Source organism: Acartia tonsa, chromosome 7 (genome assembly GCF_053477335.1).
Source record: "Acartia tonsa isolate MP-2025a chromosome 7, ASM5347733v1, whole genome shotgun sequence".
Classification (NCBI taxonomy): domain Eukaryota; kingdom Metazoa; phylum Arthropoda; class Copepoda; order Calanoida; family Acartiidae; genus Acartia; species Acartia tonsa.
Genome location: NC_137266.1, coordinates 6,717,121 through 6,742,905, shown reverse-complemented (window position 1 = coordinate 6,742,905; position 25,785 = coordinate 6,717,121). Strand labels below are relative to the sequence as shown.

Sequence of the window (25,785 nt, the reverse complement as noted above, 5' to 3'; positions counted from 1 at the left end):
TTCAAATCATACTTTGAAAATCCCATTATTTCATGAAAAATTTAAGAATGCATATATAAAAGACTTATAGAATTAATGTAATAGTTCTGCATGTTTTTTATAATTAGGAAACTAAGAATGAGGAATTTAAAAGTATGATATGAAAGCTTTTAAAAATTGTTAAAATCGCCGTGGAAATGTATAGAAATTTATTGCTGATAGATCAAAAAATGATATTTATAAATAATTGTAAATAATTTCAGCTGGTTGGAAGTCAAGTCTGTTTTTAAATATACATTCAAAAACCTGGCTGATGAAACAGCTTAAACAACAGAAACCAAGCCCCCTTCTGAGCTTTAAAGAAATGGAATCAGTATTAGAAGAAGGTATATATCAAAATGATAACAATTTCAAAACCTTATCTACTAAACCCTGAGTGATCAGCCCCACGCCCCAGTAAAGGTTTCTAGGTTTCTAATTTAGAGGAGGGAATCAACACCCTATCAATAAGAATGTTTAAATCTGAAAGTCAATGAAGAAAATGAGATATTTATTATAAATTTTTGTCAGTGGTAAGAGGGTTAAATGAATCAATACTTTTATTCCATTAAATAAAAAATAAAAGACATCTTTATTTTTTTTTCAGGCAAGACAGCATCCAGGCTGATGGGTGAGAGACTCATCTTGCTAAACATAATGCAAGAACGAGGACGGAGCGCCAACGTTGAAGGCCGAGGCCAGCCAATTGCTTTGAATGCTTCTGAAGATGGTATGAAAATTTAAATAATGCTAACCTAGCCTAGTCGCCCCCCCCCCATATAAGGGTAACATAATGTTTTGAGGGTAACATGATGTTTGTCTGATTGGAAAACCATCTCAGGACCTATAAAAGCTCCACTGGAAAGGAGAACCATATCGGTTCAGCAGTTAGCGAAATCCTTCTCTAGATACAAAAAAGCTTACTAATTTATATAGTTAACTAGCGGCTACGGCCCTAGAGGCCTCTAGGGGCACTTGAGGAGGGGAGAGTCAAATTTGATAATCAATTATTATATTAGATTTGAAAAGAAAAAGTTAAAAAAAAATTGGGGGGGGGGGAATATTTTTTTTGGGTGGGGTGGGTTTCCTCCCCCCATTTTTATTTTTAGTTTAAAATTATTTTAAAAAAGTTTTTGGGGGAGTGTAATTTTTTTCTAGGGGCGATTTCTCTTAGGAGGGTGGTGGTACCCTCCCCCAAAATAGTTATAAACCTTCCCAGAGCCTATGAGAAGCTACCCTGTTAAGGAGAACCCGATCGGTTCAGCGGTTAGCGAGATCCTTCGGTACAAACACACAGACACACAAACAAACAGACACGCATCCTGTTACTTTAGTATAAGGATATCACCCAAAAAATAGGCCCGCCCCCACTCTCTTTTTTTACCCCCTCCCCTTTTTCTCTACCCCAAAACCGCCCGCCCAAAACTGCCCGCCCAAAAGAGCCCGCCCAAAATGACAACCCTGGTTGTAAGGGGGTGGGATTACTTGATCATGGGCCTTCTAATACCTATCCCTTCTGTGTGGTTCAAAATGCAGCGCTGTGATTGGCTGAAATTTTGGCGCGTCCCGATCTAAATCACCACTAAAATGATTTAAAGATCAAGCTCTGTTCTAGTTAATGTATAATAAAAATTTGCTATTGTATTTAGATGATACGATGAGCATTGATGACGCCATAGATGAACATTTATACCAGCCACTGAACCCAGACGATTCGGCAGAAAACTCAGAGGAAGAAGGTAAATCTAAATAAGGGCTGTTGACATTGGAGGGGGGGGAGGGGTAGATGTTTCAACCACCTATTGTACTCAACAGAAAGGATAGGTTTGTGTATTGATTCATCATTGGGTATGCACGTCCATTTATCAACCATTGTCTTAGCCATCTAGATCGCTGTACTTAAAGTTAAAACCCCCCTTACCCCCCTGTACCCCCCCCCAACGGTTTTTCATTTTACCCCCCCCCCCCCATTTAAAATTTACCCCCAACCATTTATGAGGGGGTATTTACCCCCCCCCAAAAAAAAAAAATAAAAAATCTGTAATAAAAAAAATTAAACCCCCCAAAAAATTTTACCCCGGGGTAAATTTCAGGTGGGTAATGACCCCCCCTCCCCCAAGCAATTTTTTTTTTTTTTGGGGGGGGGGTAAAAAAATTTGCTCAAAAGACGCATTAAGGGAAAGCACTGAACATCTTTTTTTCCATTAAGTCAATACAAACATAATGTATATATATAAATATAAACAAGTCCCAAAAATGTTGCCATTTCATAGGAAAACTGCAGGAATATTGCTGTAGTTATTATTTTGTTTGAACAATAAAGTGTTATACAGTTAAACTAGAGTTTTAGGAAATTAATTTGCATTGACATTTTAGATTTGCTGGAACTAGTGAAGTTTACCAAGACGCAGCAAGAGAAGAAAGAACCCATTAGGAAGGAAAAGATGTCTTCATTGCAAGAACGCCTGGAATCAGAGCTTAGAGAGGGACTAAATAGCTGGTCTGAGAATACTGAACGAGATGAAATGTTAATGGATCTCTTTTTCAACAATCTGAAAGCAAATAAAATGAAAACATGGAAAGAAAGTACCCTGCATGCTATCAACTACAGTGAAAATAAAGATGAATTAAGTTACCCAAAGAGTATCCGGGCGTTGGCAACGCATATGACAAACCTTCCAGTTGCCAACGCCCACGTCGAGAGGATATTCTCTCAACTTAAATTGCTGTACCACAATAGAAGATTAAACCTTGATCAAGAGCAAGCTAACGAGATTTTATTTCTTGGAATCAACAACTGCATACCAGATGTGACAGTAGAAGATTTGGAGAGAGAAATCTACCAGGGCCGCAGCAAGCATATCTGAGTTTTTGGTTCTTAATCTTAGTTGCAAAACAAAAAATAAGTTGAATGAAAACAATTCTCAATTTACTTTTACATAATTCTGGCTTGAATTACAATAAAAGTTACATAGAAAAGTTCATATCCAAATTAATTATGTTCCTTGTTATATGAAGTACTATGATTATGTTTATCAATCTATTATACTTATGTTATATCTTATTATTTGATAATTGCTGTACATTGTTTATTGTAGAAAATAATAAATATTTAAATGTCAAAATGTTTGTATATTTGTTGTATGTAAAAGCGGCTCAATACCAGCTGAGTATCCACGTGGATATTCCTGTATAATTTGTTAATTTATACATGTTAGAATTGCCATATTGATTTAATACAAAAAGTACGATTCAGGGATTTTTGGTCCAAAGAAAATATTGGATTAGTAGATTGATATACAGAAAGGGTGTGCAAAATAAATGCGGACATCTTTTAAATTGAAATTGCGCGGTTTGTGTGAACAGTAGAGAAATGTTACGCATATCGTTAGAACCGTTAGAAAGCCTACTTTTCGGAAATATAAAAACGATTCCTCTGCTACGTATAGTTTAGGAGCGATGTGGTAAAATGTACCAACTGCCTTAAAACTTGACTTGTGAGTAAATCATTAAAGATTAAAGTATACCAAAAATATGTACTTTTTAAAAATTCAAATTGCCTGGCTTGTGTTAATAGTAGAACAACGTTATGCATACCATTAGAACCGCTATGAAGTCTATTTTATGTAAATATAAAAACCAATACTGTGCTATGTATAATTTAGGAGCTACGTAGTAGAATGTCCCAACTGACTTAAATCTTGACTTGCAAGTAAATCATTAAAGATAAAAAAGGGTGTGCAAAAATGTGGACATTTTTAAAATTCAAATGAGGAATCATTCTTATATTTCCTTTTTAAATTTAAGTTCCAAAGAGTAAAAAAAATATTTTGGGGGGGAAGGGGGGTGAAGAAACCCTAAAAAAATAGTTTAAAACCTTCCTAGGACCTATAAGAAGCTTCACTGTAAAGGAGAACAATATCGGTTCAGCGGTTAGCGAGATCCTTCGGGACAGACAAAAAATGTTTACTACTTTATATAATAGGATATAGGTTTTATTACCTTTTAATGTCATCCAATTCAAACTACAAATATACTACTTTATTTACACAAAATATAGCAGTTGCGTCCCTAGCATCTAGGAGCTCTCTATTCTATTAATTTCAAATAAAAGATCTCACTAATCGACGGACTGTTATGGTTCTTCTTTCAATGAAGCTTCTTATTTTCAGCTATCTCTTCCCTCAAATTCCCCTAGAGATATCGAGGGGGGGGGGGGCGGAGGTGAAGCCGCTAGTATGTATACATTAATAATTATTTATACATCAATTTATCATGCATTGTCTTATCTCTTGAATAAAAGTTTTAAAACAAGAATTACAACATCCATACATACCAAAATATGACTCATGCAGTCTTAACTGTCTGTAATACGATGCAATCAATTGTCTTCTTAACTATTATATTTTTTTAAAGATACCAAAACTTATGGTAATTTAAGCATAATATAAATGTATTATTTTTGACAAAATTATACGTCAAAGTTTACATACAATTGAGTCCATACATACTAACATATTACTGACAAGAATGACAACATCCATACATATTAAAATATTTTATGAATTTTATTTTAGTCATGTTTATTTTTAGGGTCTTTAAAAGCTAAATCTCTGAGTATCCATTAGACATTAGAGGGGAGGAATAAACACTCATTCAAAGATAACGTTTACTGTTTTATATTCACAAAAAGACAAAATAACAATTTGATTCAAGACATGTTGTTTTTTTCAATTATGAGAAATTTGTAAGAAGTGAAACTTGTAGCAGGCTAATATAACGACACCCCTATCCAGCCCCTTTAACCTGTCCAATCCCCTTCTACTAGGTAAACGAACTAACAAATAAATTATGTCCGTTAAAGCAACCTAAAATGACGACTATTTTTCTCCTGCCATAATATGTAATAAGCGGTTTTGATGATTTAAAATGTAATTAAAATGTGGAACCAAGGTTAGGATACAAAATAAAGAAAAGAATTGCTACATTTATAAATTGCAATAGCCATTCCCCGCCCATTTTATACAACCCCTCCCCCCACCCCCCCTCCCCGATTTACCGATTTCCTGACCCCTTTGATTTTATAATATTTCCTTTCCTGGAGACAAACAGGAGACAGACACTGGGGAGACTACTGACTAGTGTAATAAACAGCCCATTGCCCCTCCCTTTTTTTTTGGGGGGGGGGGGGGGGTTATAAAGGTGTCACATGTCAACCTATCTTAAGAGTAAAACCCTTCCTCCCCCACCCCCACCCATATATGTTTGGTATTGAATTGACCTCAAAAGGGTATGTAAAGATAAATTTTTTTCATTTTACATTTTACAAATTTGTAATTTAAATTGTAGGTTGGCGACGAACGAAGTTACTTGGATACTAAGGGGAGAGGCGGATGTCAACAGAGGAACTCAACTAAAAAAAGAGTTGAAGAAACGGCGGCGCAACCGCCGAAAACCGCCGAGAAAAGGCAAAATAAATTTCGGCTTATCTGAAGGTAATTATGAAATTACATTTTCTCGCATACAGCCCCTTTATAATAATGCCTTTCTAGTTTCTATTCCTTTTCAATGCCTTTCTCTTTCCTTTAAATGCGTAATAAATACGCATAAAGTTATTATTTTTTAATATTTTTGTAAAGTGTTAACACGTTTGTTGAGTCATTTTTAATACTTATTATTAATTATAATATAACTGCATTTACATTGTGAAAAATACTAATTATTAATTATTATTTATTAGCTTAATTTATTTCAGTAAATAAAATTATTAAAATATTATAATATAATGAAATCTAGCGTCAGAAGGAGCCAGCGAATCCAAGAACGCCGTCAACGACTTGACCAAGGTATAATATATATTCTATTTATTAAAAGCGAAGCTTTTCTATAATTAGGGTCGGTCCGTCCGTCCGTACGTCCGAACGTCCGTACGTCCGTACGTCCGTCCGAGACAGTTAGCTTTTGTCCGTTAATTTAGGCATGTTAGAATTGTCCTATCGATTTCAAACTTTGCATGGTGATTCCTTTAGTAGTTAGGTACGATTTAGAAAGCGTAGCAACTCTATAATCATTACCAAAATGTCCGTACGTCCATTTTAAACATGTTGATTTTTTTTACTTTTTAAAATATCTTTTTTCCGTTAATTTAGGCATGTTAGAATTGTCCTATCGATTTCAAATTTTGCATGGTGATTCCTGTAATAGTTAGGTACGAGTTAGAAAGCGTAGCAACTCTATAATCATTACCAGAATGTCCGTACGTCCATTTTAAACATGTTAATTTTTTTACATTTTTAACAACAAATTTGTATGTAACCTAATTATCCGATTGGTCTGATTTTTGGTATACTGATTCCTGGAACAACAAAGTATACTATTATAAGCGAAGTAACTCTATAATCAAGTTCTAAAAATGTAAGTATGTCCATAATCATTATCCTGTATCAAGCAGTTTTTCAACAAATTTACTTACAATTTTGCTTTGACTCTTATACATTCGCATTCTAATTATTCAGTTCTGACATTATACAAGTGTTAATGTCCGTTTGTCCTACCTTTTCAGAGCTTCGCTTTTATGGATGTTGTCATCCTTGTTTTTATAGTTATTCCACCAAGTGTAATATAATGAATAAATAATCCTTATACTAAAGGATCTCGCTAACCGATGAACCGATCGGGTTCTCCTTTTTACCTTTTTAAAAGCGAAGCTTTTCTATAATTATGGTCGGTCCGTCCGATTTAGAAAGCGTAGCAACTCTATAATCATTACCAGAATGTCCGTACGTCCATTTTAAACATGTTGATTTTTCGTCCGAGATAGTTAGCTTTTATTCGTTAATTTAGGCATGTTAGAATTGTCCTATCGATTTCAAACTTTGCATGATGTAGTTACGTACGATTTAGAAAGCGAAGCAACTCTATAAGCATTACCAGAATGTCCGTACGTCCCTTTTAAACATGTTGATTTTTCTACTTTTATAACAACAAAATTTTATGTGATCTAATTATCCGTTTGATCTGGTTTTTGGTATATTGATTCCTTGGACAACAAAGAATAATATTATAAGCGAAGCAACTCTATAATTAAGTCCTAGAAATGTAAGTATGACCATAAACATTATCCTGTATGAAGCAGTTTTCCAACAAATTTACTTAAAATTTTGCTTCGACTCTATACATTTATAATTTATTAAGGTGTCGCTGTTCCTCTTCCTGTTCCTGTTGAGGCCCCCCTCCGAGATGATCCGGTTGTGGCTGCTATTGCACCCCAGCCTGATGGCCAGCGTCGAGTTCGACGACAACGACGCCGTAATGCTGCAAGACAATTAGGTAGGTATTATATATAATGGGGACTCCTGCGTTTGTCCAGTAACCTTACTCTAAAATAATAAATTCACCTTTTGGAATTAATTTAATTAATTAATTGCGTTGAGATATTTTACAGTTAGGGAGTTGAATCCATTTTTATAGAAGCAGAAATATAATCTATGATTATGGTTTGGACCCTCTAAAACTGTAATCTACCCTTCCACTTTCCCCTCTCTTGGTGAAGATATCTTCAACGCCGATACGATTTTTGAAATATAAGATTCCACTTTTGTCTCTCTTGTTGAAGATATCTTCACCAAGAGAGGCAAAAGTGGAATCTTAAATTTCAAAAATCGTATCGGCGTTGAAGATATCTTCACCAAGAGAGGGGAAAGTGGAATCTTACATTTCAAAAATCGTATCGGCGTTGAAGATATCTTCACCAAGAGAGGGGAAAGTAGAATCTTACATTTCAAAAATCGTATCGGCGTTGAAGATATCTTCACCAAGAGAGGGGAAAGTGGAAAGGTAGATTACAGTTTTAGAGGGTCCAAACCATAATCATAGATTATATTTCTGCTTCTATAAAAATGGATTCAACTCCCTAACTGTTTTATGGTTTGGAAAAAATAACCATTTATTTTAAATTAATAGTAAATATCATACAGAATTGCTTACATGATTATTATAAAACAAGGATGAAAACATCCATAAAAGAGAAGCTCCAAAAAATGCGTCAAAAAATCTAAGCTGGATCTTTAATTAAAATGTATTTTTTTGGGCTTTTATGGAACTAATTGTAATCTACAGAAGGGAAAATCACTGGGGATGTACATCGATCTATCGACCACCCTCCTGAGAGATTTTAATTTTAATTTTGATTTAATTTATTAAGGTCAACAGGTTATCCAACAGATGGGGAACAACAATCATGTCAATGTTCCCCATCAACCACCACAACCGGACCATCCTCAACAGCCGGACCACCCTCAACAGCAGGACGACCCTCCAGAGCCCCTTCCCGAACCACAGCCACAGCCAGGAGACAACAATCCACCTCCCCCACCCCCGCCACAGCAAGAACGTCAACCTCGGCGTGTTGCACCTATTTTCAATTTGACAATAGGTGCGCACGCCACAGTAAATATCAACAATAATCAATTTGAATTCTATTTACCTTAATATTTATAATTTTGTAATATTATTTCATAATAGAATTCAAATTGATTATTGTTGATATTTACTGTTAATTTATTGTTAATTTTGTAATATTATTTCTATTTTGTGTTGTTATCCCCCCCCCCCCCCCCCCCCCCGACTAAATGACTGGATTAGGTTAGGCTAGGTTAGGTTATATGGCTAGGGGGCCGAGCGCCCGCGGTTATTTTTATTGGTGGGGGGGGGGGGGGGGATAAAAATTGTAAAAATCTATTTTGTATTTTGTATATACTATTTTTGATATATTTACTTTATTTACTAGAATTCCAATTATCCCCCCCCCCCCCCCCCCGACTAAATGACTGGATTAGGTTAGGCTAGGTTAGGTTATATGGCTAGGGGGCCGAGCGCCCGCGGTTATTTTTATTGGTGGGGGGGGGGGGGATAAAAATTTTAAAAATCTATTTTGTATTTTGTATATACTATTTTTGATATATTTATAGTTTATTTACTTGGAACCTCGTAAAAGTGTCGAACTATGACGTCAGAAAAAATTAACAATTAACCAATGAGAAGCCAGTATTCACTGTAATTGACCAATGGTAAATATATAGCGGTCTCTCATTGGTTAATTGTTATTTTTTCTGACGTCATAGTTTGACACTTTCACGAGGTTCATTAACATTTACTTGTCAATATATAATTCATATAATTCATATAATTATTTTTTATTTAATTTTTTAAAATATTTCTATAATTAGGGTCGGTCCGTCTGTACATGTGACCTTAATCTGACCGTCAGAGATGGATGGATAGCTTTTTTAAGTCTATCTCTAGGATTCACAGACTTATGTCAACGATATACTAACTTTAACAAGTGAATATGTTTCTTTAAAAACACTTAAAACTTTTATTGCAAAACCGTAGCAAAATGGTTTAAAAATCTTTTTTAAGTACCTAACCTAGCGAAGCAACAAAAAGAAAGGGCGTTCATGTACAAAATATACATACACCTACATAAATAAAAGTGTGCGAATTAAAATGACCAACTGGACTTTTAGGTATCAAAGCTACTCTATAATAAGGCGTGTTCGTAGGAACATTTTGGGTTACGTAAATTCCTTTGCTATCAATTTAAGATATTATAACCACTGCTCTATAACTCACTTTATCTGTTAGACACTGACAAATGTTAGTTTTTTATTCTGTTCTAATGGATGTTGTCATCCTTGTTAATTGTTTTCCTTGCATTGAAAATTATACTTTTTGGCCCAATAGAAATATTTTACCCCTCTTTCCATCTCTCCAAGGACATTTATACAACTTTGCTTTCAGTTTTTGTTTTGTTAATTTGTTAATTTAGAAATTAGTGGAAATTTCTCAGGAGAAAAAGAGTGGGAGGAGTTTTCCTTGTATAATTTGGTTCAAGATGAAGGAATGGACTATGTTGTAAGCGAAACATCTCAATAATCTAGTCATAAAAATGTCAGTATGTCCTTAAACAGTAGCATATACTTAAGCAGTTTTGCAACAAATTTACTATAATCGCATTAATTTTATATGGACTTATGCATTTTTATCCTGTAAATGTTAGTTTGTCCTTTCATTTCAGAGCTTCGATTTTATATTATTGTCAACTATATTTTTTAGAAGTAATCCTTAATGTTTTCTATCTGCCCAAATACTTAGATATTATTTTCTTTGTTTGAACTTGAAGGGATTACTTGGAAATTCGATATTCTCCCCCCCCCCCCTCACAAAAGATAGAGTTAAAACTATGTTACAGGGATAATGAGTGTGAAAATTGGGAGGAGCAATTTATAAATTCATGTTCAGAGGCGTATATTATAACACAATTAAGAATTATGAAACCATATCCAGGAAGGAGGTAATAAAATTTGAATACCAAGGTTTTTTAAATGGTTGAACCTAGTGTGACAAAGAGGGAGGAGAAATTTATAGATTCCAAGAAAGAGGCGTATATCATAATACAATTAAGAATTATGAAACCATATCCAGGAAGGAGGTAATAAAATTTGAATACCAAGGTTTTTTAAATGGTTGAACCTAGTGTGACAAAGAGGGAGGAGAAATTTATAGATTCCAAGAAAGAGGCGTATATCAAAATACAATTAAGAATTATGAAACCATATTAAGGAAGGATGTAATAAAATTTGAATACCAAGATTCCTAAATCCCTGTGTTTGACTTTCAATTCAGGGTTAAATTGAAAATGAAAGTTAAATAATAAATCAATGTTAATCGTCTCATTTAGTTATTAAGAATAGAGGGTAAGAGGGGGGGGGGGGGGGGTGAAGGTTATTTTTGTCAAATTTTTAACATATTCACTTACTAACAAGGATGACAACATCCATAAAAGCGAAGCACTGAAACAGTAGGACAAACGGACATTAAGACTTGTATAGTGTCTGAACTTAATAATAAGAATATAAATATAAGTCAGCTACTCTATAAATTAATATGCTCGCTCGTCTTTGAAAACGAAATTTCTGACAACTATAATTATATGGTGAATTATATTTTTTACATCTTTCTCAACATCTATATCGTACCTAACTACTAGAGGTATGGTATTAGCGTGCAAAGTTTGAAATCGAAAGGACAATTCTAACATACCTAAATTAATGAATTGATGGACAAACCTAATCCTAATTATATAAAAGCTTCGCTTTTAAAAATATCATCCTTATAATAAAGTAACAGGATGTGTGTTTGTCTTTGTGTACCAAAGGATCTTGATAACTGCTGAACCGGTTGGGTACAGTAACTTCACATAGGTCTCGGGAAGGTATATAATATTTTTGGGGGAGGGTACCACCACCCTCCCAAGAGAAATTGCCCCTAGAAAAATATTACCTCTCTCCCCCCCCCCCAAAAAAAAATAAACTCCCCCCTCATCAAGTAACCCTAGAGGCCTCTAGGGGCGAGGCGTAGCCGCTGGTAATAAGAATAAGAATATTTTTCATTAAAAAGATTTTCGCTAGGTTTAGTGATTTTATAATAAACTAAAATTATCATATTCTTAAAAAAATATTTGAACATAACAAACAAAATCCATTAACCTGGGGATATTTCTTTAATTATACAATATTACAAAGCTGATTGTTTTTTTGCTATATTTTACATTCACAAAATATAATTAAGTCTGTAATATTCTGACTTATTCACAGCTAATGATGTTTACTTCCTTCTTAATGGATGAATATTACATATTTTCAAACAAAATTTTATGTAATTTTGCCTAATTAGTATTGTCGCAAATTGGCTATAAAACACGAATTTTAATTTCGTGAGCTCGAGTTACTATGACTGTTAACAGTGGAGACTACTTTCCTTAGGAGGCTACTTTTCTTAAGTAAATGTCCTGAGGCTACTTTGTCCGGATGTTATTTTGTCCGGAGGCTTCTTTGTCCGATGCTACTTTGTCCAAGGCTACTTTGTCCAAGATCTGCAAGAAATATACTGCTTTAACTACTGAAAGACAGCCATGACCCAATACCCAAAATTTGAAGCCTCCATCTTCAATAACCAATAAGTTATAGACATTTCAAAATGATATTTATAGTTCAATGAAAATTTTGAAAGTTTTTCCTTGCTAATAATAAAAATTCCATTATTAAAAATTATAAGCTTATTTTTTTTCAGAAACTTAGGATGCCAGTAACTGATAACATTTTCACAATAAAAACACCCTTTTTTATAGTCGAAATCATTAAAAAAAATTCAGTTTAATTTGCGTTGTACTGAGAGTACTGTAGTGTGAGAATGAGGACCCAATTTTTAAAATAAATTTTGACTATGAAAATGGGTGTTTTTATTGTAAAAATGTTATCAGTTACTGGCAGCCTAAATTTCTGACAAAAATAAGCTTTCAATTTTGCTTCTAGAAAACATAATTTAATACTGAAATTTCTATCATGAGCAATGAAAATCTTTCAAAATTTTCATTGTACTAAAAAAATTATTTTGAAATGTCTGTAACTTTTTTGTTATTGAAGCTAGAGGCTTCAAATTTTGGGTATTGGGTCTACTTGTGGCAGTCTTTCAGCAGTTAAAACGGTGTATTTCTTGCAGGGTTCCTTTAACTTGTAAACTTTAAAAAACCTAATTGTTTTGTGTTCAAAGTAGCTGTGCCTAAACTTTTTAACCAATAATTATTATCTACAAAATAATTTTGTGTATCAACATTGTAGATGTTCATAAAATTATCATGCATTAACATTACCCTGAAGCTTGCAGATTATGCAAAACCCCTAAAGTGATTCAGGGTATGAAATTATCATTTTCTCTTGAATTTTTAATGTCAGGATATTATAATCCAGGGGTACGACAATGGCAGATAAATTAATGTACATCCCCAATATTAATACACAAAATTATCCCTTCTGTAGACAAACCCCAAACTGTCCAGATTTGAGCAAGACGATTCCAGTTGCGTCATATACGTTTCGGGAAAGAAAAAGGGAAGGGGGGAAGAAAATCTCTTCAAAAGTGATGGGAGAAAAGGGAAGATATTTTCTTTCCCCCTTTTCTTTTTATATGACGTCATAGGAATCGTTTTGCTCAAATCTGGACAGTTTGGGGTTGTCCCTTCTGTAGATTAAAATTAGTGGTTGAAACTTTAGAACACTAAATATAATAACCAATCAAAGTAAACTGAAGTCCCTAAAGTTGCTGAGCCAACGAATAAGAAAACTTTGGGACTAGTGCAATAAGCAGCCCATTGTCCCATCTCTCTCTTATTATGATCTAAGGCAGCCGCTAACAAGTAAGAAACATTTCGCTTTGCGTTAGTTTTCTACGTGATTATGAAGGCAGAAAAATTGTGTTTAGTATAATATAAAACATTAAAGTTACCTTTTTTTTGTAAATTTAATTATAAAAAGAAAACTATTTAATCTAGCCTCTGTAATTTCAACTCATAATAGAGGATAAGTTTTGATAAGTAAAGGAGCCCATGTATAATCAACAATTAAAAAATCTTTTACTTTAGATAAAAACCTGACTGTAGATTGATTTTAAAAATATTTTTTTACTATCCATTCACACTTATTTAATTTAACCAACCAAAGAATTTTTTATCCAATCTTAACCAGACAAATGCCATCTAGCTAAAAAAGATGCGTAGTTTTTATTTCTGGCAACCAGAAAATCCGCAGAAATCGAATTAACGAGATCCAAAAAAGTTTCATTAAAAAAAACCTTACACCAAAAAGAACAAACAATAAATATAACGACGACTTAGTTTCTTTTTCCTTTTTAATACAAATTTTTTAAACTAATTTTCAGGCATGCATATATTTTATAATATTCTTTTCTGAGAAACATAAAAAGGATTTTTAACATGAACAAAAAGTTACTTTTAGTTCTAATGAAAGATACTCTTTTTTCTTGTAATAATATTACTTTTGTACATTAAAAAAAACCGCATTGTCTCTATTTTATATTTAAACATGCATGTCGTAATGAATAATAAAATCCAGCCATTTGATATACCTAGAAAGAAAAAAAAGAATATTTTCTCCCTGTGGGTAAAAGAAATTTTTAATTATAAGGGTGAAAAAAAGGTTTTTGAAAAATATAGTGAATTATTAAAAAGTGAGGTGACATAGTAATATAAAAATAATTGGGTGTAGTCCTTTTCGTAACATCGCACCTTATGGGGCGATTCTTTGTATTTAAAACAGTAGCGTATCTCCTATTTCTAGCCCTTGCGGAGGGGCTCTAACCCTGTGGGGCAATCAACTAACCAAATACAACCTAACCTAACCTAAAATAACCTATAAAAAGCCATTTTAAAAATACGACGAATCACCTCTTATGGGGCCATGTTACGAAAGGGACGATTCCCAAATAATTAAATATGTTTTTTTTTGTGGGACAGTCATTCATTTAGTAGCGAAGCATTGTTATGAAAATTAAATGCCTTTAATTTTTTCAGCAGCTTATTTGTAATGGCTCCAATACTGTATACTATGTCTGTATGTTTATTAGCTCTCTCCATTTCTTCTTTTTGGTATTAAATCTTGTTAGATAAACTTTTTTTCTGTACTGAGAATTTTTAATTTTTGATTACTTTGTTTCCAAGTGACAGGCCTTTAATTACTGATTAAAACTGTGTCTTATTTATGCATAATTTTTTTCACTTTGGGACACCCTAAAAAGGTTAAAAATGAAAATACTTTGTTTTGTCAGGTATGTCCAAGGGTGTGTTTATTGTTTACCCCCTCCCCACATACACACACCCAAAACGCATTTGGGGATGTCATAGGCACCATGTATATTTAAGAAGAAAAAAATGTTATTTTACTCATCCCCCCCCCCCCCAACCAAAAAATTTACCAACAACCATTTTGGTGGAAGTATTTACTCTCCCTTCCCCAAATAAAATAGGATTTTAAAGAATTTCGTCTTTTTATCTCCCCCACCCAAATAAAAAAGCTTTGATGTCCATGATCATGGCTCTGAATACAATATAGTTCCACCTGATAAAAACAATGTAATAGTTTGTTGGATCATATGGCCTTTAAAGTAAACAATGCATTGGGTTTGTCCAATCTCCAATGTCTGAATCAAGACATTAATAATATTTTTAGGTGTTTCTAAACAAATTATATTCTAAGACAAAAAGAAGTAGGATTGTCTAAATTATTTTTAAAAAACGAAAAACAGTTAGCTTGCACCATAAAAATATCTGTTTTGATAAATAATCTTATCTTATATCATACAGGGTGTTTTTTTTAATAGGACAAAAGTATTGCTTAACCCATTAGCTTAAACCCATACCGAGACCAATGTAAAGTTTCCCTAAAATGGAGAACTCAATCAGTTTAGCAGTATCAAACCTTAAGATACTGACAAAATATCTTACTAAGTTTATATAATAGGATAGGCCCAACAAGTGTTATTTATAATTTTAAATTCTATCAGTCTAATAATAAAAGCGGAAAGAGTTTATAAAGACGACACAAAAACATTTATAAAAATTACTTATTTTTTTCTTTTTTTAGATTCTTTAATGATTTTAACGTTTTTATTATGTAAATGAATAAAGTTTTATTCAAACTTAAAGGATTTAATCTTTTTCTTTGAAATTTATATGTCTAAACAGTAAAAATATGAAGTTCTTTACTACGAAATCTCAAATCATTAGATTTTAATTAAGTTTATTTATAAAAATAAAGAATAAATTTGGCAAAAAATATAGCTACAAAAAGGATTACTGCTTTATAAAACTACCTTGATTGTAAAATTGCATTGATTTTGTTTAATAACTATAAAAAATGAGTTTTTATGTGATGCGTTGCTTATTATCAAACCTAAAAGTGCATTTTATTCAATGATAGAGTGAAAAAAACATATACCTTGTTTTATAGTTTTTTTTCTCTCTCTTTTTATTTATTTATATAATATGTATATTAAAAATAAAAAGTATTTATTTCTTTAAATATTCATACTTTGCTAAAATGCCCTGGTTACTTTTTGCAATATATTCGCTCTAAAAAGGATTCAGAATCTGACTTTTGCATTTAAAATGATAGATTTTATACCAATTATTATGTTTACTGCAGAAAAAAATTATTTTTGTGTTTATATGCAATTTTCTATAATAAAATGTGAGAAATGCCTTTTTTCACACGTAGGGCGAAAAAACTAACACTGAAAATAAAATGTATGTCTTGAACATGTCCTAAACTCATAGATAAAAACTTTCATAAGAACATTTATTTCAAAATATGCCATTTAAGGCATGAAATTAATTTTGCAAATTAACATTGCAAATGTTTGCAAATAACTTTTGAAAATGGTTTCTGCGGATTTTCTAATTTACATAGGTGTTTTCTGCACATTTTCCCCTTTCCAAAAATACCTTCCTCGTTAAGATTGGCTTCAAGAAAGTATTTACTTTCCAAAAATGATATGTGCATTGATGGACAACAGAATATTTTTTTACAGTTGTGGCAGACGTACTCCTAAAGTACATACACAGACCATCAAAAGTTGTTTTCTGGTTAATGAATTTATATGAGAATGAAATTTTAATTTTGAATAATTTTACTGCAAGTTGAATAGATATTTTTGTACTTTTGAAAAAAAAAAATTGCTCTAAACATTTTAACGAAAGGCCTTTTCTGTTGTTTCTTACTGCAAATTATTTCAGTAGAAACATTCTCAGATTGTTGTAATACTGAGGGCATGGCGGCTCAAAATTGCTGCACCCTAAAATGATAAAAAACAAGGATAACAACATCCATAAAAGCGAAGCACTGAAACGGTAGGACAAACGGACATTAACACTTGTATAGTGTCTCAACTGAATAATCAGAATATAAAAGTATAAGATTCGAAGCAAAATTGTAAGTAATTTTTTGAAAAACTACTTGATACTGTTTATGATAATGTTTATGATAATGTTTATGGACATACTTACATTTTTAGGACTTGATTATAGAGTTGCTTCGCTTATAATATTGTTTTTTGTTGTTTCAGGAATCAATATACCAAAAATCAGATCAAACGGATAATTAGATCACATAAAAATTTGTTGTTAAAAAAGTAAAAAAATCAACATGTTTAAAATGGACATACGAACATTCTGGTAATGAATAGAGTTGCTATGCTTTCTAAATCGTTTTTAACTCCTACAGGAATCATCATGCAAAGTTTGAAATCGATAAGACAATTCTAACATGCCTAAATTAACGAATAAAAGCTATCTATCTCGGACGGACGGACTTACCCTAATTATAGAAAAGCTTCGCTTTTAAAAAACAGCAAGTTAGTAATGTTTAAATCACTGGGCTACATCTTTAATATTCCTTTCAGCTGGAGTCTTAATTGTTGGTGGGTGATGTAATTGGTTATAGTTTTCAGTGTAGGATAAGAGAATGTAAAAAAAAATTTCAATTAATTATTGAGAAGTTATGATCTAAAAGTCAGTAAAATCGGTATCCCAAGCTTCTCTGCAAAGAGTGTGATTCATTACTGTTATTCAATTTGGAACACCTGCCATTCTCAATAATAAGGTAATAACAAGGGGCTCTTAGGAGATATTGGGTCGTCAAGTATAGTGTCAGAACTGAATAATCAGAATATAAATGTATAAGAGTCAAAGCAAAATTGTAAGTAAATTTGTTAAAAAACTGCTTGATACAGGATAATGTTTATGGACATACTTACATTTTTAGGACTTGATTATAGAGTTGTTTCGTTTATTACATCATACTTTGTTGTCCCAGGAATCAATATACCAAAAATCAGATCAATCCGATGATTAGATCACATAAAGATTTGATGTTAAAAAAGAAAAAAAATCAACATGTTTAAAATGGACATACGGACATTTTGGTAATGATTATAGAGTTGCTACGCTTTCTAAATCGTACCTAACTACTACAGGAATCACCATGCATAGTTTGAAATCATTAGGACAATTCTAACATGCCTAAATTAACGAAAAAAGCTATCCCTTACGGACGGACCGACCTTTATCAAAGAAAAGCTTCGCTTTTAAAAAGGTTATCAATCTATTTTATGACGACCTAGAAACAATGGCTTGTCAATCAAGCAATCAAAGACAAATATATAAACAATTGTTAAACAAAACTTTGTTTCAGAAAAAGGAAATTGAATTTGAAATGATTATGTGTCAAATTTACATATTATTCTATTCTGCCTTGTAAAAAGAGTGGAGTGATGTAGAGATTGATTATTCTGCCAAAAATTTAGATGCAAAAATACACATAAAGGGTGTGCAAAAAAATGCGCAGATTTTTAAAATTCAAATTACGCAGCTGTGTTAATGGTAGAAAAATGATTCGCATACCGTTGAAACTGCCATGAACTGTATTTTTTGTAAATATAAGAACGGTTCCTGTGCTATAAATAATCTAGGAGATAGGTATGTCCTAAAATTTACTCTCAAGTCAAGTTTTAAGTCAGTTGGGACATTTTAACATGTAGCTCCTATACTATGTGTAGCATAGGATCCGTTCTTATATTTCCTAAAAGTAGACTTAATAGTGATTCTTACAGTATGCGTACCTTTTTTCTACTATTAACACAAGCCGCGCAATTTGAACTTTAAAAATCAACGCATTTTTTTGCACACCTTTTGCAATATACTGTAGAAAATGTCATAAATTATATTACATTTTTTTTGTTGTACAATCTAAACTACAAAGCTTTGCAAATGGATTTTTAGATATTTTGATATGATGCATTTTAATGTTCATTTAAATGAAATATAATAAATTTCAGTAAAAACTAAAAATCATCAAATTGTTTTTTTTCTGTGCAAACTTCAATCAGACAAAGCCACCTAAAAATTAAATGAGATATACTATTATTTTCACAATCACTGTACAATTTTAATTCCTTAAAAAATTTGGAATAGTTCTTTTTTCTGAACTGCCTGAACACTCAACGTCATAAATAAGGGTGTAACTCCTGCAACCAAAAATATACTCTAAAGAACCAAGAATATACTAAAAGATAAAATAATTATGATCACACTATACATTTACTGATTTGTAGTTTTACTATTGAATACTTCATAAAAAAAATAAGATGATAGTTAATAAAATGAAATAATAAAAACGAAGATGTTGTTAAGCCAAGAAATTTTATAATTAATGTCCGATATGACAGTTTTTTTTGTAAAGCTAAAATAATTAATCCAAACATTGTTTCATTTCTTACCCTGCATCAAGTATAATGTTGCAAAATACATGCAAAAAAGATATAAATATTACAAATATGACTTTTATAAGGTTATTCCACCTATAACATTAAGTTTTATTATTTTTTCATGCATTTTTGCATGATTTTGTTGCAAAGATTTTCAATGATACCAAAGATCCAAGGAATATTTACCAAAACAAGTGAAGAAAGGACAACTCAGACGTGTTCCATTAGTCAAAAATTTACATTTGTGTCTCTCTTATCCTAAATCTCTATTATCTAAATGGAGATCTTAAATACTTTGCAAATTAGTGCGAAGTTTTAGCAATCTCAAAGATAAAAGTAGTTTAAACATACTATTTTGGTAAAACAAGAATAGCAATTTTCATATATTTATCTTTATAAATTAAATATAAGTGAATTGTACCTGAAGCAAGGTATTTTGAAGAAATGTGGTCTTATTTAGGGAAGCTTTATATATGTTTTGTGCTTTAGCAATGTGCCCCTTTTTTTCAGAGTATTGCCATTAAACAAAAGGACTCTGAGAATATTATCTCTTTCGTTTACTCTATCTACATTTCTATCCATTTTTCTCTTATATACAAAATTCTGTTTAGCATATTGTTTCCAATTTCTTCAATACTTTTGTAATAGCAAAGTCTTATCAATAGAGAAGTTTTGCATATAAAAATGTCTGTTTTTTTTCAGCCACCTGGCTTTTTAAGCCGGCTTAAGGTAAACAAAGTGTATACCATCCTTTTCTTGCAAAAATAAAATGTGCAAGATGTTGGTTTAGGTTGTTTAGTTTTAGATGTCATTTTCCATGTACTATCATTAATGTAAATATTGGTGTAATCTTTTAAGATTTTATATTTATATTTTTACAACCACCCTACAAAGGCCATTTAATGTTTTTTTTTTAATTGGAAGTAGGTAATAGTTTTTATCAATAACATACCTTCAAACATTATTGTTTTGCTTCTAAGAAGATAAGTTTTAGATTGCAAAACTTAATAAGCAAAATGCATAAAAAATTATCATTATATAATAGATTGTCTATTTTAAAACATAGGCTTAAAATTAAAAACGATGATATTAGCAATATTATTCATAAGAAGTTTTCTCGTATTCATTCGAATCCGGTGGATAGGAACCGGTTCTCATCCATACGAAAAAACTATGTCTAGCATCGTATTATATCCAGTTTTCTACAAATATAGAAATGTACAATCATAAGATTAAAACCAGTTTTTTTAGCCGGTGCCTCCGGCACCTCGGGGCTAAAAAAACTAGTTTTAATCTTATAATTGTACACTCTATAACCGCGGAAATCCGTTTATAATACGATACAAGAAATAACTATTATGATGTTTATACATTATTGTTAAGAAAGTTTCTTGATTGATATATAAAAAACATGTTTCTTAAGTTGCCTTATTATATGCAGCTGACTATTCCTAAATGTTTCATTAATTTCAAATTTAATTCTTAGCCTACCATTTGCATATAATGCTTAAAAAGAAGTAACAGGATGTCTGTTTGTTTGTTTGTATGTCTGTTTGTCTGTACCGAAGGATCTTGCTAACCGCTATACTGATCGGGTTCTCCTTAAAAGGGAAGCTTCTCAGGTCCAGGTAAGGTTTAGAACTATTTTGGGGGAGGGTATCACCACCCTTCCAAGAGAAATCATAAAAAAAAAAATATTATACGTAGAGACTTGAACGCAACATAGACATGTTATATAAAAAAAAACATTTTTAGTGCCACTAAAGGCTTCTAGGGGGCGTATTTAACTGATAGTCTGATATATTACATACAAAAGAAGGATAAAATATTTTACTGTTTCTTGGCTAGACATGATTCATCAATTTAATCGCAAAAAAGTATTGGCAAAGTTAGAGATTTTAATTAAGATTTAATACATATTGCACGACCTTATAGCATTTAACTATCAGGGAGTTAGGGAGGGGACAATGGATCAAATATTCAATTTTTTGAAGTCTCAGACTTTGGGTACTGGCTTAAAGGGAATGTGCAAAAATTTAGCCGTTTCTGACTGAGTTTTGGTACTAGCGCATGAAATGCTGCTACTCATTGTGTTAGTTTTGAATATAGCAGACAAAGAGTAGTTTAAATATAAAAGTTAAGAATACACGGCCCTACTCCTATACTTTATTTAACTCCCCTCTCCCACACCTCCCTTTTTTAAAGCAGACAATAGGGAAAGGGAGAAGGGAGGTGGGGGCTAGGGAAATAAAAAGGATAAAAAGGGGCAGGCAGGCGTGCGGGGACATATTCTTGCCAGCCAGATAGCAGTTTGCCGGGTCCAATAATCTTGTAATATAACAATCACACCATAAAACCTCAATATATTTCATCAAAAACAAGTTTTAAATTTGCTTTACATGACTCTATGGAAATATATTATTCTAAGCCCCTTTTTTCCCTGTTCATATCCCTCGCCCCCACCTCTCTTTTCCCTTTCCCTGTCATCCAGAGTTCCAGGGAGATTTTCTAGTATTTATTTACAAAATGGTTAAATAAGACTGATATACTGGTAATCTAATTTTCAAATGATTGCTTTTATTCTTGGAACTTTTTTCTTGGTTTATAGTTTATTAAATCTAATTAACAATCCATTTACAATTTCCTCCAAAATTTCTGGATTAATCTGGATTTCATGGCCTTTCTTTGAAAACTCTTAAATTGAATTAATTTTCCCCTCCCTTACTCCCTATTTAACTATCCTATTATATAAAGTAGTTAGCTTTTTTTGTCTGTAGCGAAGAATCTTGCTAACCGTTGAGCCGATATAGTTCTCCTTAACAGTGAAGTTTCTTATAGGTCCAGGAAAGGTTTTTAACTATTCTTTTAACTGCCCCCCCCCCCTAATGTTTTCCTAGAGGCCTCTAGGGGCGTAGCCGCTAGTAGTATATGATTGGGTAAAGAGCAATGGATAAATAATTAATCATTACCCATATCTTATATGTATCATTATACCTTTAAAAAATCTAGTAAAACAGCGGAAAACAATTGAATTTGCAATGAACTTCCATTGTATTTCAAATTGAAAATATGCTTAACAATATAGGACACAATCGTTATAACTCATTATGTTACTGTCTGCATTTATTTAAAGGCATCATAATCTAACCTTCAATAAACATAATTATTAGTAGCGAAGCTACTCTATAATTTTTAGTAGCGAAGCTACTCTATAATTTGAAATGTCCGTCTGTCCGTCTGTCCGTATGTCCGTCTGTCCGTATGTCCGTCTTAGTTTGGGGGAAACGTGATTTTCTCGGCTCCTATAAAAGATAAAAGGCTGAAATTTTTTGACAACATTCCCATTATCAAGGAGCACAATTAACTAAAAAACATCAATGGCGATAGGACCGCTTTTTTGCAGGTTTTAGGCTATTTTTGTATTTTTCACATTTTTCTCCATATCTTTGGTGTTTATAGTCCGATTTCCAAAATTTTTTCAGTTATAGAATCAAAATTAAATTTCCTGTCGTTTCAAGAAAACAACTATGATGGTCAGACTGCCTTTAGGCAGGTTTTAGGCTATTTTTGTATTTTTCACATTTTTCTCCATACCTTTGGTGTTTATGGCCCAATTTCCAAAGTTTTTCAGTTATAGATATCAAAATTAAATTTCCTTTCGTTTCAAGAACACATCAATGGCGGTCAGACTGCCTTTTTGCAGGTTTTTGGCTATTTTTATATTTTTCACATTTTTCTTCATATCTTTGGTGTTTATGGTCCGTTTTTTTAAAATTTTTGTAGTTAAAAATATCAAAATTAAATTTCCCGTTGTTCTGAGCATCCAGTATGTAATTTACTTTGACCGTCAGTCTGTTAGTCATAGTACTGAAATATAAATAAATATTAAGAAATTAAAAACAAATGTTGAAAAGGTTTCGTGATTTTTTCCTAATATACATGCTTTTGTCAACTAATATCTAAATTCTTAATTTAATTGTTTATGCTTCGCTACTTATGGATGTTGTCATCCTTGTTATTTCTAATAGATCATATGCAACTTAAATTTTGCCTTTGTTCTCATAGAAAATGTATAATTAACACCATTGAAAAAATCAATTATCAGTATTTGATTTATTATTGTTAAAATTTTGGTACTTTAGATAAAATCTCGTAATTTAGGAGCCTTTTAAGTGTATGAAATGTTCGTATTGGTGTGCATTTTAAACCTAAAATTATGAGTTATAAATTGTTTGCATTTTTGGCTTGGTCTATAATATGTACCATAAAATTAACACTTTATCAAAAAAGTTAAAAATTTTAGTTTGTATGATTTATTGTATTTCTAAGTGGTTAAGAGTTTACATAATAAAGTTTAAAATTTAAGCTAAATTTTGCAATTCAAATAATTATCATCTTTGTTTTCTAAGGTGATTTACAAATGAATAAATCTTCCAATTGATAGTTTCTTAATTTCAGCCTGATCCTAGCGTGGTAACATTCAAACCTCTGAGCCAACAAGAATATTCTATTATCAAATACACTGCAAATGGATATATTCCATGCAATGGGTAAGCTTTATCTTATTAGCATAGCTATTCTATAATTTGTATAATATGCTGTTTGCTTACTTTTTGCATTAGGTAAAATAAATCACATTAGAGTTTGGCCTAAGATAAAGTAAGTATTATCTTTATAACTAAGAAGTTAAAGACAAATATATTTTTAAAGAATTGTCATAAACCTTAAGACTGAAAATTCAGGGTTGAACTTATCCTAATACAGCTAGCACCGCAAGGCATTTTGACAACAACAATAAAATAAGTAAAAAAGATTAGAAGTTAGAATTTGGACTTTACTGTACTTGTTGTTTAGATGTTGACAATTTTGATATTGCAAATCTAAAACATACCTAGCTTTCACAAACACTCAAATGATTAAACTTTAAAAAGCAACAAGGATTGTAATCTCAGAAAACAGTAAGTTATTTTAAAAATAACAAAAATTTTATTTGTATTACTTTTATCACTTTTCATTTGGTTAGTTTCTTTGTAAAATTGTTACTGTCATTAAATTTAAAAAAGAGTTATTGAGTTTCACCATGCATAATTCAACAAAATAGGTTTTCAAATTATCAACAAATCATAATATTTTATTGGACCGATTTGTGTTTGTTTGTAGGTATGTGCCTTGCAAGAAGGGGGAAGGAGAGGAGAATACATAAATTTTGTACACAAAAGTTTCTACAAACATATAAAGACATTTATATTTATACTTTTACATATATTATGTAACACATATTGTATTTGGAATTTTTCTTAAAGAGTCTCTTTGACATTCTTTCCGCCCTTCCTTGAAAAAGATTTCGAAAAATATAATATAGGTGTTCTAACTATGTAGTAAATTTTGTAATTTTACATTATATCAAAATTAAAGATTTTTGTGGGATTGAAAAAAACCTCTGAGACTTTAGAAGGAAAATACCATTTACATATTATATAAAAAAATCTTGAAAAGAATCATATAAACAAAATAAATCTTTCTATACAGTTCTTTTAAAGCAGAAAACAAAAATTATAATTGTACATTGCTTTCTATTGGAAAAAGATAGCTTTCTAAAACAAAGGTTTTAATGTTAACTAAAAAAAATTCTGCCTTTAAAAAAATTATAATTTCTTTCTGACATTTAGTTTTTATAATTCAAAAGCTACCAAAACAAGCAACAATTATCTTTTTGCATATAGAAATCCGATCAAGACTGTTAACATTTTCTAGCTTTATTTTTAAGTTACTGGCTTTAATTGTACTTCTAATAAAAGACTTATATTTGAATCAAATTTGTGATTTTCAGCATATGTTGAATGTGTAAAGTAAATTAATTTAATTATTAATAAATTGTTTCAATATTAATGAAGAAAAATTAGTAAACAAGGATGAAACCATTTACTTATAATCAGTATAAAATATAAAAATGTAACTTTCAGAGTTGGTAATCTTCCTAAATACAATTAGTTGATTAAAACCATAAAGAAGATTGCAGTGACATATGATTGTTGAAACCCTCAAGGGTGTAGGGATTTGGCAACTGGAAAAAAAGGATTTACCATACTAATATAGATATTAATGAAAAAGAAGCTTAATTCCTAGATCATATAATGATTAAAATAATTTCCAAAACTATAAAGTAATAATTATTTGCCAAATAAATAATATTTGGTTCTGATTAAGGAAAGACAATGAAAGTTAAATACAAATCTTTATTTTATCAATTTGTTATCAAACCCAAATGACTAAATCTATTTGATTTGTGTCTTTTTCGGAAAGGAGGTACTTTTAATCTTCCATTGTCAAATACCTTAATCCATGAGTGTTATTATGTATTACTGGTTATTATGCTTTAATTTTTGTAAATGTGGTTAATTAAGATAGCCTGATATCTAGTTGCCGAATGTGTACGCAGTTTCCTGGGTGTTTCCTCATCCTCGCTCAATATTTACTACTAGCTACAAATCTTCAAACTTCCCTTAAAAAAATCAAAATTTGAATGTGTAAACGATTTATACAATATACATTATAAATTTGAATTTTTTAAATTTTGATTTTTTTTTTTTG

The 25,785-nt window shown here is 31.5% G+C and overlaps 3 protein-coding genes across 3 annotated transcripts in view; all 3 read left to right on the top strand.

Annotated features, from left to right (window-relative positions):
- LOC145324750 (uncharacterized) overlaps window positions 1-24,916 on the top strand; it is a 58,622-nt gene extending 33,706 nt beyond the window's left edge. Inside the window, exons 4-5 of the mRNA XM_080167358.1 lie at window positions 23,653-23,744; window positions 24,355-24,916. Coding sequence (XP_080023484.1) covers window positions 23,653-23,744; window positions 24,355-24,397 — 135 coding nt within the window. The 3' untranslated portion in view covers window positions 24,398-24,916. The remainder of the gene's footprint in view (window positions 1-23,652; window positions 23,745-24,354) is intronic.
- Window positions 248-3,093, top strand: LOC145324746 (uncharacterized). The gene is made up of 4 exons (XM_080167353.1): window positions 248-365; window positions 626-748; window positions 1,668-1,757; window positions 2,395-3,093. The coding sequence occupies exons 1-4, from the start codon at window positions 293-295 to the stop codon at window positions 2,883-2,885; spliced, it is 777 nt and encodes a 258-aa protein (XP_080023479.1). The 5' UTR covers window positions 248-292; the 3' UTR covers window positions 2,886-3,093.
- On the top strand, window positions 5,778-8,508 carry LOC145324005 (uncharacterized). Its single transcript, XM_080166642.1, has 3 exons — window positions 5,778-5,864; window positions 7,213-7,347; window positions 8,222-8,508. Exons 1-3 carry the CDS (start codon window positions 5,804-5,806, stop codon window positions 8,506-8,508), a joined length of 483 nt encoding a protein of 160 aa, XP_080022768.1. The 5' UTR covers window positions 5,778-5,803.
- Window positions 24,917-25,785: the final 869 nt, after the last annotated feature.

Coding starts and splice junctions, on each gene's coding strand:
- LOC145324746 (XM_080167353.1), top strand. CDS start 293: ATGAAACAGCTTAAACAACAGAAACCAAGCCCCCTTCTGAGCTTTAAA. Junction 749..1,667: donor TTTGAATGCTTCTGAAGATG/GTATGAAAATTT, acceptor TATTGTATTTAG/ATGATACGATGAGCATTGAT. Junction 1,758..2,394: donor AGAAAACTCAGAGGAAGAAG/GTAAATCTAAAT, acceptor TTGACATTTTAG/ATTTGCTGGAACTAGTGAAG.
- LOC145324005 (XM_080166642.1), top strand. CDS start 5,804: ATGAAATCTAGCGTCAGAAGGAGCCAGCGAATCCAAGAACGCCGTCAA. Junction 5,865..7,212: donor CCGTCAACGACTTGACCAAG/GTATAATATATA, acceptor TAATTTATTAAG/GTGTCGCTGTTCCTCTTCCT. Junction 7,348..8,221: donor TAATGCTGCAAGACAATTAG/GTAGGTATTATA, acceptor TAATTTATTAAG/GTCAACAGGTTATCCAACAG.